Below are 17945 nucleotides of genomic sequence, written 5' to 3' on the forward strand. Positions count from 1 at the left end.
GGGGGCCAACACACGGTCGCAACAATGCAACAAAGGCAGTGTAGGAATTCACTTGTCTCTTGTAGCAGGGGGGCTAACACACGGTCGCAACAATGCAACAAAGGCAGTGTAGGAATTCACTTGTCTCTTGTAGCAGGGGGACCAACACACGGTCGCAACAATGCAACAAAGGCTGTGTAGGAATTCACTTGTCTCTTGTAGCAGGGGGGGCCAACACACGGTCGCAACAATGCAACAAAGGCTGTGTAGGAATTCACTTGTCTCTTGTAGCAGGGGAGCCAACACACGGTCGCAACAATGCAACAAAGGCTGTGTAGGAATTCACTTGTCTCTTGTAGCAGGGGGGGGGGGGGCAACACAAGGTCGCAACAATGCAACAAAGGCTGTGTAGGAATTCACTTGTCTTTTGTAGCAGGGGGGCCAACACACGGTCGCAACAATGCAACAAAGGCAGTGTAGGAATTCACTTGTCTCTTGTAGCAGGGGGGGCCAACACACGGTCGCAACAATGCAACAAAGGCAGTGTAGGAATTCACTTGTCTCTTGTAGCAGGGGGGCCAACACACGGTCGCAACAATGCAACAGAGGCTGTGTAGGAATTCGAAGAGCCTATGATGTACATTCCGTATCGCACAGACCCGAACAAGCCCGAATATCTATACCTTCGGCCAACTTCGTCAGTTTTTGTTTTTTTGTTTATTACTTTACAAAATTGTGGATGGTTGGTTATGTTAGGTTAGTATAGCTACATTAAAAATACTGTCAAATCATTTTGATGCCGACGTTGGCCGAAGGTAGATATTCGGGCTTTTTTTCGGGTCTGTGCAATACAGAATGTACATCGTAGGCTTCCCTAGGAATTCACCTGAAGTAGGGGTGTTTAAGGGGGGGGGGGGGCGTTTTTAGTTATACAGAGTTGTGGTGCATTATTTGGCTGTTGGACAAAAAACTTACATTTGCATTTAATTTTTTTTTAATTTTTAATTCATTCAGCAATAAAAGTTTTTTTTTAACTATAAGTTTATGTCTTAATAATTGTGCTAAAAATATCGCAAACTTGACAAAAAATAAATTTATGTTCTGCCTTTAATTAACAAAAAAAAAAAAGGTTTTCATAAACTATATGTTTGAATGCTATCCTCCAAAGTATGTATACAACTAATGGTCAAAATGTGTATAAAATCTGTATGAGGAAACCAGGAATTTTTTCGTTTGCGTGTGGAGTAGGAACCCTGCAATATTATTATTTTTTAGGGCTTTTAACATTTATATAGGTGTATAAATATGTGTGTGAGTTCCCCCCCCCCCCCCCCCCAAACCGAACACGGGTCGCCTTTGTAGGAGACGAGTGATCTGACGATAAAAACAACACGGTTCCTTTCTGTGGCATGCGGGCCGGTGGAGGGAGAGAGGGTGATGGGAAGGTGGCAGTACCCTGAGAAAACCCACAGGCCAATGATAGTGTCCGTGTTGGTTCATATGTGCAGGAGTTAACCCCGGTGGGTCCGACAAGCGTTCGCGAGGTCAACAAAGCCGTGAGACGCTATTTAATTTATTTACTAGCTGGAATACCAGGCGTTGCCCGGGCTAAACCACACTTGGGATGATTTTGAGCTGATTTTCGTAAAACCTCGTTCTCAGTTAACGGCTATGCAATATAAGTAACATCACTGCCGAGTTTCAAGTCTGTCTGACGTGACATATACTTGAAAGAAAAAAAACACATTCTAATTAGAATTCAGGGGGCGATGTCAAGGACAATGGATCTAATCTTCCTGAAATTATTTGAAATGTAATTACTCTCCTAGCAGTTTAACCAATCTTTTTGCTTGTGCTTGGGATGAAACCCTCGAAATACTTTATCTACGTTTGCGAGGCATTAAAACACTTAACAAACACAGTAACAAAAGAAAGTCAAAATTGAGTACGAATATTAATTTCGACAAAACCAACACGAACTGCACGCAACCGATGCAATGCCCGTTTCCATGGAGACGTAGAAGGTATAAACAATGCAAAAGCCCGTTACCATGGATACAAATAAAGTTTCAACAATGCGATAGCACATTTTAACATTACAGAATTACGCTCCAGATCTGTACCACAAGAACGGTATTTTTACCGGGATGAAAAGTAGCCTATGCCACTCTCCGGCCCACGAACTATCTCTGTGCTCAAAAAATCACGTCGATCCGTTGCTCCGTGTTACTTGAAAGGCCAAACCAACGAACACACTTTCGCATTTATAATATTAGTAAGGCTGTGGGAATGGCGAATGCCGTACTTACGTCCGCGAGCAGCTTGGAGACAATCTCGATAGGCACACTGGTGACGCACTCGTCCTGCAAGGGGGTGGAGGTGGCGAAGTCGATCAAGCCCTGCGAACAGTCCAGGGAAGAGGCGCGTCAGCGACGCCTGGATGCGCGAGCAATCTGCGCAGTGACACGTGTTCGTAACAAACACGTAACCATCAACTTGCCAATATATCTTTCAGCAAAGGCGTAATGGCGGACGCAGCAGGTTCATTGTTGGGGGTTATAAAATCTCAAATCTTATAGTCTTTCTACCTTTGGTAGTTCGATAAATTACTGCATTGCATTGAGTAGTTTTAAACGAAAGCTGGAATCAGGTGTAAAGAAACTCACGTGTCAATGCTCACATAAGCTAATGGCTAGCTGTGAGTCAATGACCGAACCATTGTAAAAAAGACGAAACTCTATCCAACGCACCAATTAGTCTATACTAGGTTTCCCCAATAGGCGACTACCCCTACAAACTCACAAGGTCCATCTTCGCAGCTGGAGGAACTGCACCTTCGCCTTTACAACCATCAGGCGACCTCGTGCGTGCAGGCGACAAGTGTTTCGCACGCCACGCTAACACGCTTACGGTAAAATAGTGCGCGCCTATGTTTGTGTTATTACTGAAGGGTTGCAAGGGTACGTGCAGATGAACTATGCAATTAAAGTGAGCTCCGAAGCACTCAGTTACCAAGGATCAAGGATGTCTAACCCTGGCACATGAACATGACACCTCAGTCATCAAGGCCACCGAAGTTCCCCGACAATTAACAGGTTTTTTTTTTAAATTTTCTTATTTTTCCCAGTAATTCTAGTAGTATAGGAATGACGGTCCGGAAACAGGCCTCAGGCGGTGGAGCCGAGAGCCGGCTCCGCCATATTGGATTGTGACGTCACGGCGGCCATCTTGGATGGTTGTGACCTTGACCTTTGACCTTGACCTTGAATTTGATCCTCAAAAATCGCCAAAATTGGGCAAAATTTGCCCAAAATTCCTCAAAAATCGCCAAAATTTCCATTTCTGTGGAAAAAAGTTCCGCCAAAAAATCTCAAAAAATTCCACAAATTAAAAATTTCTCTTTTCGAGGGAAAAATTTCCCGTTTCGAGGGAAAAATCCCCGTTTTTAGTCCTTAAAAATCCCAGCGGCTGAAAATTCCTAAAACTGGCTTAAGCATCCTTAACTCAAGCCTCAGTTAAGCCATTTCTAGGAATAAGGATACCATGACCGCCATCTTGGATTATGTCGCCACCGTTGCAATTTTAGTTACGGTCGCCATCTTTAAAATCTTCATTTACTATCCGATTTTAATGAATTTTTTTTAAAAAATTATAAAAAAATTCAAATAATAAAATTTTAATAAAAAATATTTAAAAAGCATACATTAACGACACGGAGCTCGGAGTCCGCGGTTCGAACCCGGTGGGTGCAAAAAAAATTAAAAATGACGACAGATCCTTCCCCCTAGGTGGCTGCTGGCAGACTGACCCCCAACACTTTTACCAATGCACATATACCATCAGGTAGTATGACGTCATGTCCGCCATCTTGTCTTCGATGCTGGAAGCCAACATCATTGTATCGTCGGCTAGAGTGCGCCGATGACATGTTAGTTTAATTCGTATCCGCTAGAGTGCAGTTATAATTTATTACTGTGACACCCGCCATCTTGTCATTTGGCCGCCATCTTGAAAATCCGTAATTATTTAGCTAGAAATTCGGGAAAAGTTCCAAAATTCATTAAATAAATCACTCATTAATTTACATATTGATTCGATCGATTCCCGTCCTCGGTTCGATACCCGATCGTTGCAATAATGTTTAATCTTATGTAAAAAAATAATTTAAATAAACCATGTTCAACATTCGTAAAGAGACTCTAAATCCTCTACGACCACCATCCTATCAGACATCAAGACCACCATATTGGAAATGTGTAATTTTAATGCTAGAGATCCGGGAAAAAGTTCAGAAATCATTAAATAAATTTCCGATCAATATACTGATTAATTAGATCGACTAAGGTCCTTGGTACGATCTAGGATGATGCAAAAAAAAATTAAATATAACATCAATTTAACATAAAAGTAACAGGTTCGAGGAATTAAACACCGCAAGTTCTTTTACAAACATAATATTTATTACATAATTTCTATTCTACTACAGGATCACTTACGAAAGCCAGCAATCTTATAATCATTTAGTTCCGCAGCGGTGTGAAATGACTAATTCTTAGCTCCAATCGGTTTATACTAGACAGAGTCCAGCCAGAACCTTTACAGACATAGTCCACCTCTTCTTGACAGAGTTTCTGGATACCGTTTTTAACAGTTTGCTTCACATCGTTAGAACTGTAAATTACTGCAGCCGATGTCTTGAATGCACACTTCTTCACTTTGTCATCGAACGGATATGGCTTTCCATATATACAGTCCAACCACAAGTTATATTTCAAAGGTCCGTTTGTTGCTACATCATCAGTAAGCTGATTGATTATCTTCTGTCTGATATCGTCAAGAAAATTACAACTGTCCTTCGACTCACCGAACGTATTTAGATAATAGTAGTCTTTCAACGTTCCACGAAATGCAGACTGCGCCAAGTAGAAGCCATTTCGTTCACTTGTAATGCTCCGAACACAGTCTTAGGTTTATTTTCATGTTCAGACGTCATAGCAATCGGTTGCTGCACACCAGTTTTTTTGGTTGTACGCTTCCGTGTCTCCAATCTAAAGCGAGGAGTCGAATATATGCAGGTAATTCAGCAGTCGGCGCACGGACTTCACCTTTACAGTTTTTCACATGTCGTTGCAAATTATCAATTCGAGTAAACCATTTAAGGCACTCATCACAGCGAAACGTCATGCGAGAAGGATTCTTCTTGAATTTTCTCCGCTCATGTCTTCGTGCATCATGGAAAAATGCGAACGACGTATCACAGTAGCTGCAAGGATACCGTGCTGATGTAGACGAACCTTTCAGACCCGATCCAGATATGGACGTTGCAACAGTAGTACCATTTCCAGGCATACTCTTATGAACATCGATGCATCGCTGTTGCACCGAAACCTTTACTTTCTGCCGCACAGCAGGACCTTTACATGCCTTCATGTGCGTTTTCATATTATCTTTTCTGGCAAACTGCTTATGACATTTCTCACAAACAAACATTTTACGATATAGGTTCTTGACACATTCGCTCCTCTCGTGTCGCCGAGCATTGCTGTTGTTTGAGAAAATCTTGTCGCAGTAACAGCACCGATGTTCGCTAGTTGTCAAATCAGCATCCATTGAAGTCTCCATCGAGGTCGTATCGTCGATCGTCGTGGTTTCCTGCACATCCAGCTCAGTAGTTATTAAGCTATCTTCTGCTGGTGGTATCACATCTATTGAAATCTCCTCCAATGTTGACGTCGTCGTCGTTGCCAACGAGATCTGCTCCACCATTGTCGTCGCTGACGTCAAGGTTCCCGTAGACGATGGTACAACGTCCATCGAGTTCGACGTTAAAGTCGGTAAAGATGCCATCGAGTTCTCAAGAACAGGTAATTACGCGACTTATGCACCAGATGAAATAATCTAGGTGATCCTTACACCGTCGACGACAGTAACAAACTGACCGACCTGCTGTCTAGGACTCGCTTATATACATGCACCGGATGGAATAATACGCTAGTCAAATCAAGAATCATTTACAATAATACTAGAGTCAAAACAACATAAAAAATAGAAGGACCAACAACGAAAAGGCAGCACATTCGGAAGCACCGACAACGAAAAGGCAGCACATTTGGAAGCACCGACAACGAAAAGGCAGCACATTTGGAAGCACCGACAACGAAAAGGCAGCACATTTGGAAGCACCGACAACGAAAAGGCAGCACATTTGGAAGCACCGACAACGAAAAGACAGCACCGACAACGAAAAGGCAGCACATTTGGAAGCACCGACAACGAAAAGGCAGCACCGACAACGAAAAGGCAGCACATTTGGAAGCACCGACAACGAAAAGACAGCACCGACAACGAAAAGGCAGCACATTTGGAAGCACCGACAACGAAAAGGCAGCACCGACAACGAAAAGGCAGCACATTTGGAAGCACCGACAACGAAAAGGCAGCACCGACAACGAAAAGGCAGCACATTTGGAAGCACCGACAAAGAAAAGGCAGCACCGACAACGAAAAGGCAGCACATATGGAAGCACCGACAACGAAAAGGCCGCACCGCCAACGAAAAGGAAGCACATTTGGAAGCACCGACAACGAAAAGGTCGCACCGCCAACGAAAAGGAAGCACATTTGGAAGCACCGACAAAGAAAAGGCAGCACCGCCAACGAAAAGGAAGCACATTTGGAAGCACCGACAAAGAAAAGGCAGCACCGCCAACGAAAAGGAAGCACATTTGGAAGCACCGACAACGAAAAGGCAGCACCATCGACGAAAAGGAAGCACATTAATTTGTCATTGACTCCAATATTCATTGGCTCCAATATTCATTAGCTCCAATATTCATTGGCTCCAATATTCATTGACTCTAATATCCATGAGCTCCAATATCAATTGGCTCGAATTGCTCCAAAAGGTTCCATCAGCCTTTTGGCTCCAACAGTTTTTTGGCTCCGATAGTCATTGGCTCCAATAGTCTTTGGCTACAATATTCATTGGCTCCAATAATCATTGACTGCAATATTCATTGGTTCCAATAATCATTGGCTCCAATATTCATTGGCGCCAATATTCAATGGCTCCAATATTCATTGACTCCAATATTCATTGGCTCCATCAGTCATTGACAACTACAGTCTTTCGGTCCCAAAAGTCTTTTGGCTCCAAATATATTAGGCTAGAATTCTTCGAGTCTAAGAGACTATGAGACCACATGGTTACAGAACTACGTGACTACGAATCTTCAAGTTTACGAGACTGCGAGGCTACAGAGCTACAAAGCCTCTAGTACACAGGTTTACGTGACTGCGAGGATACAGGACTACCAGTCTGCATGAGTACTTGACTACGAAGCTACTCGTCTACAAGGCTACAATTACAGCATCTGTTTTCGTCAGAATTTTCTCTTTTGCTCCAACTGCACCACCAGCATTATGTTATAAGATTACAAGGCCGCCTGCTTACGTAGCTTCAAGTCTACGAGGATACTTGGATACGTAGCTTCAATTCTACGAGGTCCTAAGACTTCATGACTACGCGACTTCGAGCCATGAGGTTACGAGATTACGTGACTACGAATCTTCATGTTTACGAGACTGCGAGGCTACAGAGCTACGAAGCCTCTAGAAAACGAGTTTACGTGACTGCGTGGATACAGGAATACAAGTCTGCATGAGTTCTTGACTACGAAGCTACTCGTCTGCAAGGCTCCAATTGACACATCTGTCTTCGATGGAATTTTCTCTTTTGCTACATCTACACCATTGGCATTATGTTATAAGATTACAAAGCTACTTGCTTACGTAGCTTCAAGTCTACGAGGCTCCAATACATCATGACTACTAGACTACGAACCATGAGGTTACGAGACTATGCGATTGCAAGTCTTCAAGGTTACGTCATCGCGAGGCTATAGGACTACGAAGCTTCCAGAACGCATGGTTACGAGAATGCATGACTAATTGACCGCATGGCTACGAAACTTTATGTCTCTAACTGACTACAATAGTACTATTCAGTGGTGAGAGTTAATTTATTTCATGCAAAGGTACTTGCTGCAAGCAGTTCCGCTTTTCAACATCAGATGACGTCATGTTTTGCTTGCAGGTAAAATAATATTTATTTATTTTATGCGGGATGCGGGTTGTTCACTATCGGTCGCATAAGAAGAATGGCATCGATAGTCTTCAAGGAGAAGGAAGTTCGTCCTTCCTGCTAGTGCTTCTCAGATTTCTCACGGTCCGCCATCTTGGATTGCGACATCACGGCTGCCATCTTGGATGGGTGTGACTTTGGCCTTTGACCGAAACCGCAGGAATGATCGCAAGCACACGGATTAACCATCATAATATTGATAAGAATAATCAGGAGCACACGGAGAAAACCATCATAATATTGGCAAGAATAATCAGGAGCACACGGAGAAAAACGACACATGTTTTCTTTGATATCATAAAATTACAGGAAAAAAATATTTAAAAATAAAAATAAATTAATAAAAAAATTTAAAATAAAAACAAAAAATACATAAACTGATTCTGCTAGCTTGTAAACTTATCATTGTTGAGCAAAGATAGAGTTCTAGTACAAGCCAGAATTTTATGTATTTTTTGTTTTTATTTTAAATTTTTTTATTAATTTATTTTTATTTTTAAATATTTTTTTCCTGTAATTTTATGATATCAAAGAAAACATGTGTCGTTTTTCTCCGTGTGCTCCTGATTATTCTTGCCAATATTATGATGGTTTTCTCCGTGTGCTCCTGATTATTCTTATCAATATTATGATGGTTAATCCGTGTGCTTGCGATCATTCCTGCGGTTTCGGTCAAAGGCCAAAGTCACACCCATCCAAAATGGCAGCCGTGATGTCGCAATCCAAGATGGCGGACCGTGAGAAATCTGAGAAGCACTAGCAGGAAGGACGAACTTCCTTCTCCTTGAAGACTATCGATGCCATTCTTCTTATGCGACCGATAGTGAACAACCCGCATCCCGCATAAAATAAATAAATATTATTTTACCTGCAAGCAAAACATGACGTCATCTGATGTTGAAAAGCGGAACTGCTTGCAGCAAGTACCTTTGCAAGAAATAAATTAACTCTCACCACTGAATAGTGCTATTGTAACCTCATGGCTCGAAGTCGCGTAGTCATGAAGTCTTAGGACCTCGTAGAATTGAAGCTACGTATCCAAGTATCCTCGTAGACTTGAAGCTACGTAAGCAGGCGGCCTTGTAATCTTATAACATAATGCTGGTGGTGCAGTTGGAGCAAAAGAGAAAATTCTGACGAAAACAGATGCTGTAATTGTAGCCTTGTAGACGAGTAGATTCGTAGTCAAGTACTCATGCAGACTGGTAGTCCTGTATCCTCGCAGTCACGTAAACCTGTGTACTAGAGGCTTTGTAGCTCTGTAGCCTCGCAGTCTCGTAAACTTGAAGATTCGTAGTCACGTAGTTCTGTAACCATGTGGTCTCATAGTCTCTTAGACTCGAAGAATTCTAGCCTAATATATTTGGAGCCAAAAGACTTTTGGGACCGAAAGACTGTAGTTGTCAATGACTGATGGAGCCAATGAATATTGGAGTCAATGAATATTGGTGCCATTGAATATTGGCGCCAATGAATATTGGAGCCAATGATTATTGGAACCAATGAATATTGCAGTCAATGATTATTGGAGCCAATGAATATTGTAGCCAAAGACTATTGGAGCCAATGACTATCGGAGCCAAAAAACTGTTGGAGCCAAAAGGCTGATGGAACCTTTTGGAGCAATTCGAGCCAATTGATATTGGAGCTCATGGATATTGGAGTCAATGAATATTGGAGCCAATGAATATTGGAGCTAATGAATATTGGAGCCAATGAATATTGGAGTCAATGACAAATTAATGTGCTTCCTTTTCGTCGATGGTGCTGCCTTTTCGTTGTCGGTGCTTCCAAATGTGCTTCCTTTTCGTTGGCGGTGCTGCCTTTTCTTTGTCGGTGCTTCCAAATGTGCTTCCTTTTCGTTGGCGGTGCTGCCTTTTCTTTGTCGGTGCTTCCAAATGTGCTTCCTTTTCGTTGGCGGTGCGACCTTTTCGTTGTCGGTGCTTCCAAATGTGCTTCCTTTTCGTTGGCGGTGCGGCCTTTTCGTTGTCGGTGCTTCCATATGTGCTGCCTTTTCGTTGTCGGTGCTGCCTTTTCTTTGTCGGTGCTTCCAAATGTGCTGCCTTTTCGTTGTCGGTGCTGCCTTTTCGTTGTCGGTGCTTCCAAATGTGCTGCCTTTTCGTTGTCGGTGCTGCCTTTTCGTTGTCGGTGCTTCCAAATGTGCTGCCTTTTCGTTGTCGGTGCTGTCTTTTCGTTGTCGGTGCTTCCAAATGTGCTGCCTTTTCGTTGTCGGTGCTGCCTTTTCGTTGTCGGTGCTTCCAAATGTGCTGCCTTTTCGTTGTCGGTGCTGTCTTTTCGTTGTCGGTGCTTCCAAATGTGCTGCCTTTTCGTTGTCGGTGCTTCCAAATGTGCTGCCTTTTCGTTGTCGGTGCTTCCAAATGTGCTGCCTTTTCGTTGTCGGTGCTTCCAAATGTGCTGCCTTTTCGTTGTCGGTGCTTCCGAATGTGCTGCCTTTTCGTTGTTGGTCCTTCTATTTTTTATGTTGTTTTGACTCTAGTATTATTGTAAATGATTCTTGATTTGACTAGCGTATTATTCCATCCGGTGCATGTATATAAGCGAGTCCTAGACAGCAGGTCGGTCAGTTTGTTACTGTCGTCGACGGTGTAAGGATCACCTAGATTATTTCATCTGGTGCATAAGTCGCGTAATTACCTGTTCTTGAGAACTCGATGGCATCTTTACCGACTTTAACGTCGAACTCGATGGACGTTGTACCATCGTCTACGGGAACCTTGACGTCAGCGACGACAATGGTGGAGCAGATCTCGTTGGCAACGACGACGACGTCAACATTGGAGGAGATTTCAATAGATGTGATACCACCAGCAGAAGATAGCTTAATAACTACTGAGCTGGATGTGCAGGAAACCACGACGATCGACGATACGACCTCGATGGAGACTTCAATGGATGCTGATTTGACAACTAGCGAACATCGGTGCTGTTACTGCGACAAGATTTTCTCAAACAACAGCAATGCTCGGCGACACGAGAGGAGCGAATGTGTCAAGAACCTATATCGTAAAATGTTTGTTTGTGAGAAATGTCATAAGCAGTTTGCCAGAAAAGATAATATGAAAACGCACATGAAGGCATGTAAAGGTCCTGCTGTGCGGCAGAAAGTAAAGGTTTCGGTGCAACAGCGATGCATCGATGTTCATAAGAGTATGCCTGGAAATGGTACTACTGTTGCAACGTCCATATCTGGATCGGGTCTGAAAGGTTCGTCTACATCAGCACGGTATCCTTGCAGCTACTGTGATACGTCGTTCGCATTTTTCCATGATGCACGAAGACATGAGCGGAGAAAATTCAAGAAGAATCCTTCTCGCATGACGTTTCGCTGTGATGAGTGCCTTAAATGGTTTACTCGAATTGATAATTTGCAACGACATGTGAAAAACTGTAAAGGTGAAGTCCGTGCGCCGACTGCTGAATTACCTGCAGATATTCGACTCCTCGCTTTAGATTGGAGACACGGAAGCGTACAACCAAAAAAACTGGTGTGCAGCAACCGATTGCTATGACGTCTGAACATGAAAATAAACCTAAGACTGTGTTCGGAGCATTACAAGTGAACGAAATGGCTTCTACTTGGCGCAGTCTGCATTTCGTGGAACGTTGAAAGACTACTATTATCTAAATACGTTCGGTGAGTCGAAGGACAGTTGTAATTTTCTTGACGATATCAGACAGAAGATAATCAATCAGCTTACTGATGATGTAGCAACAAACGGACCTTTGAAATATAACTTGTGGTTGGACTGTATATATGGAAAGCCATATCCGTTCGATGACAAAGTGAAGAAGTGTGCATTCAAGACATCGGCTGCAGTAATTTACAGTTCTAACGATGTGAAGCAAACTGTTAAAAACGGTATCCAGAAACTCTGTCAAGAAGAGGTGGACTATGTCTGTAAAGGTTCTGGCTGGACTCTGTCTAGTATAAACCGATTGGAGCTAAGAATTAGTCATTTCACACCGCTGCGGAACTAAATGATTATAAGATTGCTGGCTTTCGTAAGTGATCCTGTAGTAGAATAGAAATTATGTAATAAATATTATGTTTGTAAAAGAACTTGCGGTGTTTAATTCCTCGAACCTGTTACTTTTATGTTAAATTGATGTTATATTTAATTTTTTTTTGCATCATCCTAGATCGTACCAAGGACCTTAGTCGATCTAATTAATCAGTATATTGATCGGAAATTTATTTAATGATTTCTGAACTTTTTCCCGGATCTCTAGCATTAAAATTACACATTTCCAATATGGTGGTCTTGATGTCTGATAGGATGGTGGTCGTAGAGGATTTAGAGTCTCTTTACGAATGTTGAACATGGTTTATTTAAATTATTTTTTTACATAAGATTAAACATTATTGCAACGATCGGGTATCGAACCGAGGACGGGAATCGATCGAATCAATATGTAAATTAATGAGTGATTTATTTAATGAATTTTGGAACTTTTCCCGAATTTCTAGCTAAATAATTACGGATTTTCAAGATGGCGGCCAAATGACAAGATGGCGGGTGTCACAGTAATAAATTATAACTGCACTCTAGCGGATACGAATTAAACTAACATGTCATCGGCGCACTCTAGCCGACGATACAATGATGTTGGCTTCCAGCATCGAAGACAAGATGGCGGACATGACGTCATACTACCTGATGGTATATGTGCATTGGTAAAAGTGTTGGGGGTCAGTCTGCCAGCAGCCACCTAGGGGGAAGGATCTGTCGTCATTTTTAATTTTTTTTGCACCCACCGGGTTCGAACCGCGGACTCCGAGCTCCGTGTCGTTAATGTATGCTTTTTAAATATGTTTTATTAAAATTTTATTATTTGAATTTTTTTATAATTTTTTAAAAAAAATTCATTAAAATCGGATAGTAAATGAAGATTTTAAAGATGGCGACCGTAACTAAAATTGCAACGGTGGCGACATAATCCAAGATGGCGGTCATGGTATCCTTATTCCTAGAAATGGCTTAACTGAGGCTTGAGTTAAGGATGCTTAAGCCAGTTTTAGGAATTTTCAGCCGCTGGGATTTTTAAGGACTAAAAACGGGGATTTTTCCCTCGAAACGGGAAATTTTTCCCTCGAAAAGAGAAATTTTTAATTTGTGGAATTTTTTGAGATTTTTTGGCGGAACTTTTTTCCACAGAAATGGAAATTTTGGCGATTTTTGAGGAATTTTGGGCAAATTTTGCCCAATTTTGGCGGATTTTGGCGATTTTTGAGGATCAAATTCAAGGTCAAGGTCAAAGGTCAAGGTCACAACCATCCAAGATGGCCGCCGTGACGTCACAATCCAATATGGCGGAGCCGGCTCTCGGCTCCACCGCCTGAGGCCTGTTTCCGGACCGTCATTCCTATACTACTAATTCTAATTGCCCATACAATATAACTTAAAATTTATAAATGTGTCATAGTGAAGTGAAAAGATGCCTAGTGTTTCTGCGATGACAAAAGCGGTCCAAAATTTACCTACGAGTGATAAACTTCCATTACAAGAATCCGTCAAAGATCGTAAAAAAATGTATGAACATAGGCTTAACGTAAATTGCTGATGGGCTTTATATCGCCGAAAGCGCATTTGCTACACGTACAAAGGTCAGCCTTATCAAGCCTTATCACTCGCGTTTTTTTTGTTTTCTCCTCTCATTCTCTTACATGCTAGTATAGACGCCTGCCAATGTTGGCACTGCTGGTTGAGTCACTTTGTGAATTGTGGTTTATTTGTTTCAGTAAATTGTGTATTACTTATCTCGGATAAATGCTACATTGAACTTCGAGTTCATTTTATTTATGTGTAACTTGTTTAGGTCAAATGTAACACAACACGAAGTCAGAACATGCATGTACATTCGAAAGACGATCAACGTCAAAATTAAAGTACAAAGTACTCGACTCGACGCCATCAGAGCATAGATGAATGATGAGTTTATTCCTGCGGCCTTGCAAAGTTAGGTGAGTTTCGGGTTGGCTACGCTGTCAGCACAGAAACATTAAACAAATGAACTGCAACAGAGTAGATATACCCACAGAAAGTGAGGCGGCAAGCAAAACTTTCCAAATAACGTCTTTAAGCACAGTGATGTTTACGATTACAGCTAAGGAAGACAAGATCTCTCTCAAATGCACACTGTGTACATACATGTTCTAAATCGCCAAAATGAGAATTTCGGTTGTTTTAAGAATTGTGAAATACGTGACTTAAGTGATAACACGACGGAAAATCTTAAGTTACTCATTGGTTTTGCCTATTTCGATGCTTACGTGTTATTTTTTTTTTTTTGCAAATGGATCACAGCAAAAAAAAAACATAATGGTATGTTAATTAAAATCTGAGAATCACCGGAGTAATGAAAAATAAGTAATCGATTTATTTTATGCTTTATTTAGGAAGTTTCATTTGAATTAAGGTAGGCTGTAAGAAAAAATATTGTTTGTCAGTAAACTCGATTTACGGACGATAGTTTACCGTGACGTCCTAAGAAAACATTGATGAAATTATTGCATACTTTTATGAATAAAATTGAATCATTTTTTTTGAATTATCACTATTTGGTACGGATACAACGAAGGAGTGAAATGAAATCTACAAGTTAATTGATAAATTTACTTTTATTTGCACTCATTAATTCAAATATGTTTATTACTTTAACGAAGTGATTATTTTAACTATAACTTTTATACATGTTTGCTATTTAACTTCTTCCAATCTGTGTTATTCTGTTAAGGATAGAACGATGATAGGAAAAGTAGGAAACGAATGGGAGTGTTTCAAGTTAAATGTGCCTCGAGAAAGTCAAATCGATGGTTGTTCCAATCGACTGTAAGAGAGATAGATGCGGCGCAAGCGTACAATGAGCTTATCGGGACAATGAGTCATCCTTTTTCGTGCGTGCAGCCGGCGTTCATCGATTTATTAGACGTTGTCACGTCAACAAATGTATAAAAATCTAGTTGGCTGTTCGAACTGCGTAAATCGAAAGCCTAGATCCTGAAAATATGTACGAATGGCCGTTACTTGGGGAGGCGGTGCAACGGTTTCTAGCGTGGCTTTGTGCCTTTCAGCTGTGACCGGCTCACCAGGCGGTGACAGGGAGTGACGATGGTGTCTGAGATTGGGTGTCAGGGCGGGAGCTATAGGGCGCGAGGCCTGCGGTCTGCACTGCACAATCCAGGTCACCAGGTCGCGACGGGGCGGGTCGCTTGCGACGGAGAAGCAGCAGGGGGAAGGAAGATAAAAGCAAGCACGTATATCACCTTCGCTTTACTGCTCCCTGCTGTAGCACGGAGAGCCCTTCGCGAAATCAGGCCATTCCCTTTTAATTTTGCTCAAGCATTATGCAGCTTTATCGAGGAAACAAAATTACAAGTGACTCGTGGTTAGATAAACTAATATTATTATTTTTAATTTCTAAAAAAAATATATTCAGCCTACAAGAAATATATATATTTTTTAAAAAAGTGGTTGTCTGTAATTCGGTTGACGGACGATAGTTTAAAGTGACAACGTCATAACAAAACATTGATGAAATGATTGCATACTTTTATGAATAAAACTAAATCATTTTTATTGAATTATCACTATTTTGTATTGATACAAAGAAGGAGTGAAATGAAATCTACAATTTAATTGATAAATTTACTTTTATTTGTACTCATTAATTCAAATAAGTTTATTACTTTAACGAAGAGATTATTTTAACTATAACTTTTATACATGTTTGCTATTTAACTTCTTCCAATGTGTGTTATTCTGTTAAGGATAGGACGATGATAGGAAAAGTAGGAAACGAATGGGAGTGTTTCAAGTTTAATGTTCCTCGAAAAAGTCAAATCGATTATTGTTCCAATCGAGTGGAAGAGAGATAGATGCGGCGCAAGCGTACAATGAGCATAACGGGACAGTAACGGGACACTTTTTTGTGCGTGCAGCCGGCGTTCATCGATTTATTAGACGTCGTCATGTCAAAAAAGAGCATTTTTGTTCGCTCACATATTAATGCAATATGCACATTTCTGCTGTTCTTGAATCGAATTAGTGAACCCCCCCCCCCCCCTTTTTTTTTTAACAAGTGTTGCTATAGCAATGCAACTTCACACAAGCATCATAATTAAATTTATGTTAGTGTTGTAAACGTTGAATATTAAATATTCCAAAAGGTTTGAATAATGGGAAATTCCCGCTGTATCGTAATGATTAACGATATTGCTGTTTAGTTTCTGCTCAATAACTGTCATATCGTCGTTAGACCGACGTAGTGTCGTAAGCGCCATAAGGACAATTTTTCAGTAGAACACTTTAAAGAAAATTGGTACCAAACTCACTGAGCTGGAGCAATATTTTATAGAGCTGTGCGCAAAGAAATGACTCATTAAAATAGTATGATTGGTGCTCCTTCCTAAAATATGATTAAAAGTTTTATAGCTGACGCCATTTTTTTTTGTAAATTGGCCTAAATGGAGATACGCCAGTTCGATGGTCCTTAAGGTTAAGGTATTGTATCAATTTTGGCAGTTATGTCAATATGTATTTTCTTTGAATTAACGATTTTTATACAGAAGAATACAAACCAACATAGTTAAGCAATGTGTACACTATATGTGAAATGTCATATTAACACATAACTGTAGCACTAGTTTTTGTCACCACTTTTGCAGCACCAAACTGGAAAAAAAAAGTTATGTGTGTTTTTTTTTTTTTTTTTTTGCAATATTTGGGTGTTGTCCAAGGTGTGATAATCCTTTGTAGAACTGCTGACAAACAGGATTACGAATCACTGGGTTGGGGCCAACACAGTGTGACCAAGTCCTTGTATTTTTCGTAGGCCAAAGGTGGAGGACTAGAATTGAGTTTGGAAACATCATGTTTCATGCAGTCCAAAGCTTGAAGTTTGAGAGACAGCCTCTCGAAGGTAGCATCAGTGTGACTATTTTTGATGTATATGCAGTTCATATCCTCTTTTGTCACAAAAACTTCACGGATTTCTTTCCATTTGACTGGTTGTCCAGAGTCAAAGAACTTTATAGTCTTGATTCTAATGACTTCAGAGAATATTTTATAATCTAAGAAGTAAGAACTCGTTAGATTGCATTTCTCGAACTTAATTATACTGACACAAACCACTCACAAAATGAAAATTGTCACATACATTACACTCTTAATTAAACATTAACTACTCGGGAAATAATTTAGCATGATGTATTCACCAATATAAGACAAATTTGGACTGACAAAGTGGTGTAAATACCATTATTGGCACTTAGGCCACTTGGTGTGTCCAAGAATCGTGGAAATATGGCGCTTACGCTAAAAACCAGAATGCCCCCCCCCCACAGTAATAGAAAGGAGATGGAGATACGCCACTTCGTCAGGTCATAGATCAATACATAGCAGACATCCAGGCTTAATATCTCAATTTGTTCACATTTGGTGCTTACGCCACTTCGTCAGTCTAACGACGATATGATACATGTTAGATTTGCTGGCATAAAAGTGCTATAATGAAAGCTATTTTTCATAGAAACGAAATCATTTTCTTTGTATCTTCAAAGTTAAAGTTAAACATTTTATAGCCTTTACATCCTAGGCTTCCATACATATATATCCTTCTTACTTCCATGAACAGAAAACAAGTTACAAATTAGTACAATTGTTCCCCCCGCCTTTTTTTTGTGAGTACTCGATATTATTTCCTGAAAGCTTGCGTACTACTAGCACCTCTTTTTATTTAAAAATCACTAGTAAATCCTTTTCAAATGTTTTTTTTGTACAACTTATCAACGCTAAAACTCCTG

The 17945-nt window shown here is 40.7% G+C and overlaps 1 protein-coding gene across 5 annotated transcripts in view; it reads right to left on the reverse strand.

The window, feature by feature from the left end:
- Window positions 1-17945, reverse strand: part of LOC134530282 (C-Maf-inducing protein-like) — a 344834-nt gene that overhangs the window by 35591 nt on the left and 291298 nt on the right. For all 5 annotated transcript variants that reach the window (XM_063364992.1, XM_063364991.1, XM_063364990.1 and 2 more), the window contains exon 5: window positions 2289-2378. In XM_063364992.1, the coding sequence (XP_063221062.1) occupies window positions 2289-2378 (90 nt within the window). The remainder of the gene's footprint in view (window positions 1-2288; window positions 2379-17945) is intronic.

Source organism: Bacillus rossius, chromosome 3, assembly GCF_032445375.1.
Source record: "Bacillus rossius redtenbacheri isolate Brsri chromosome 3, Brsri_v3, whole genome shotgun sequence".
NCBI classification, from domain to species: domain Eukaryota; kingdom Metazoa; phylum Arthropoda; class Insecta; order Phasmatodea; family Bacillidae; genus Bacillus; species Bacillus rossius.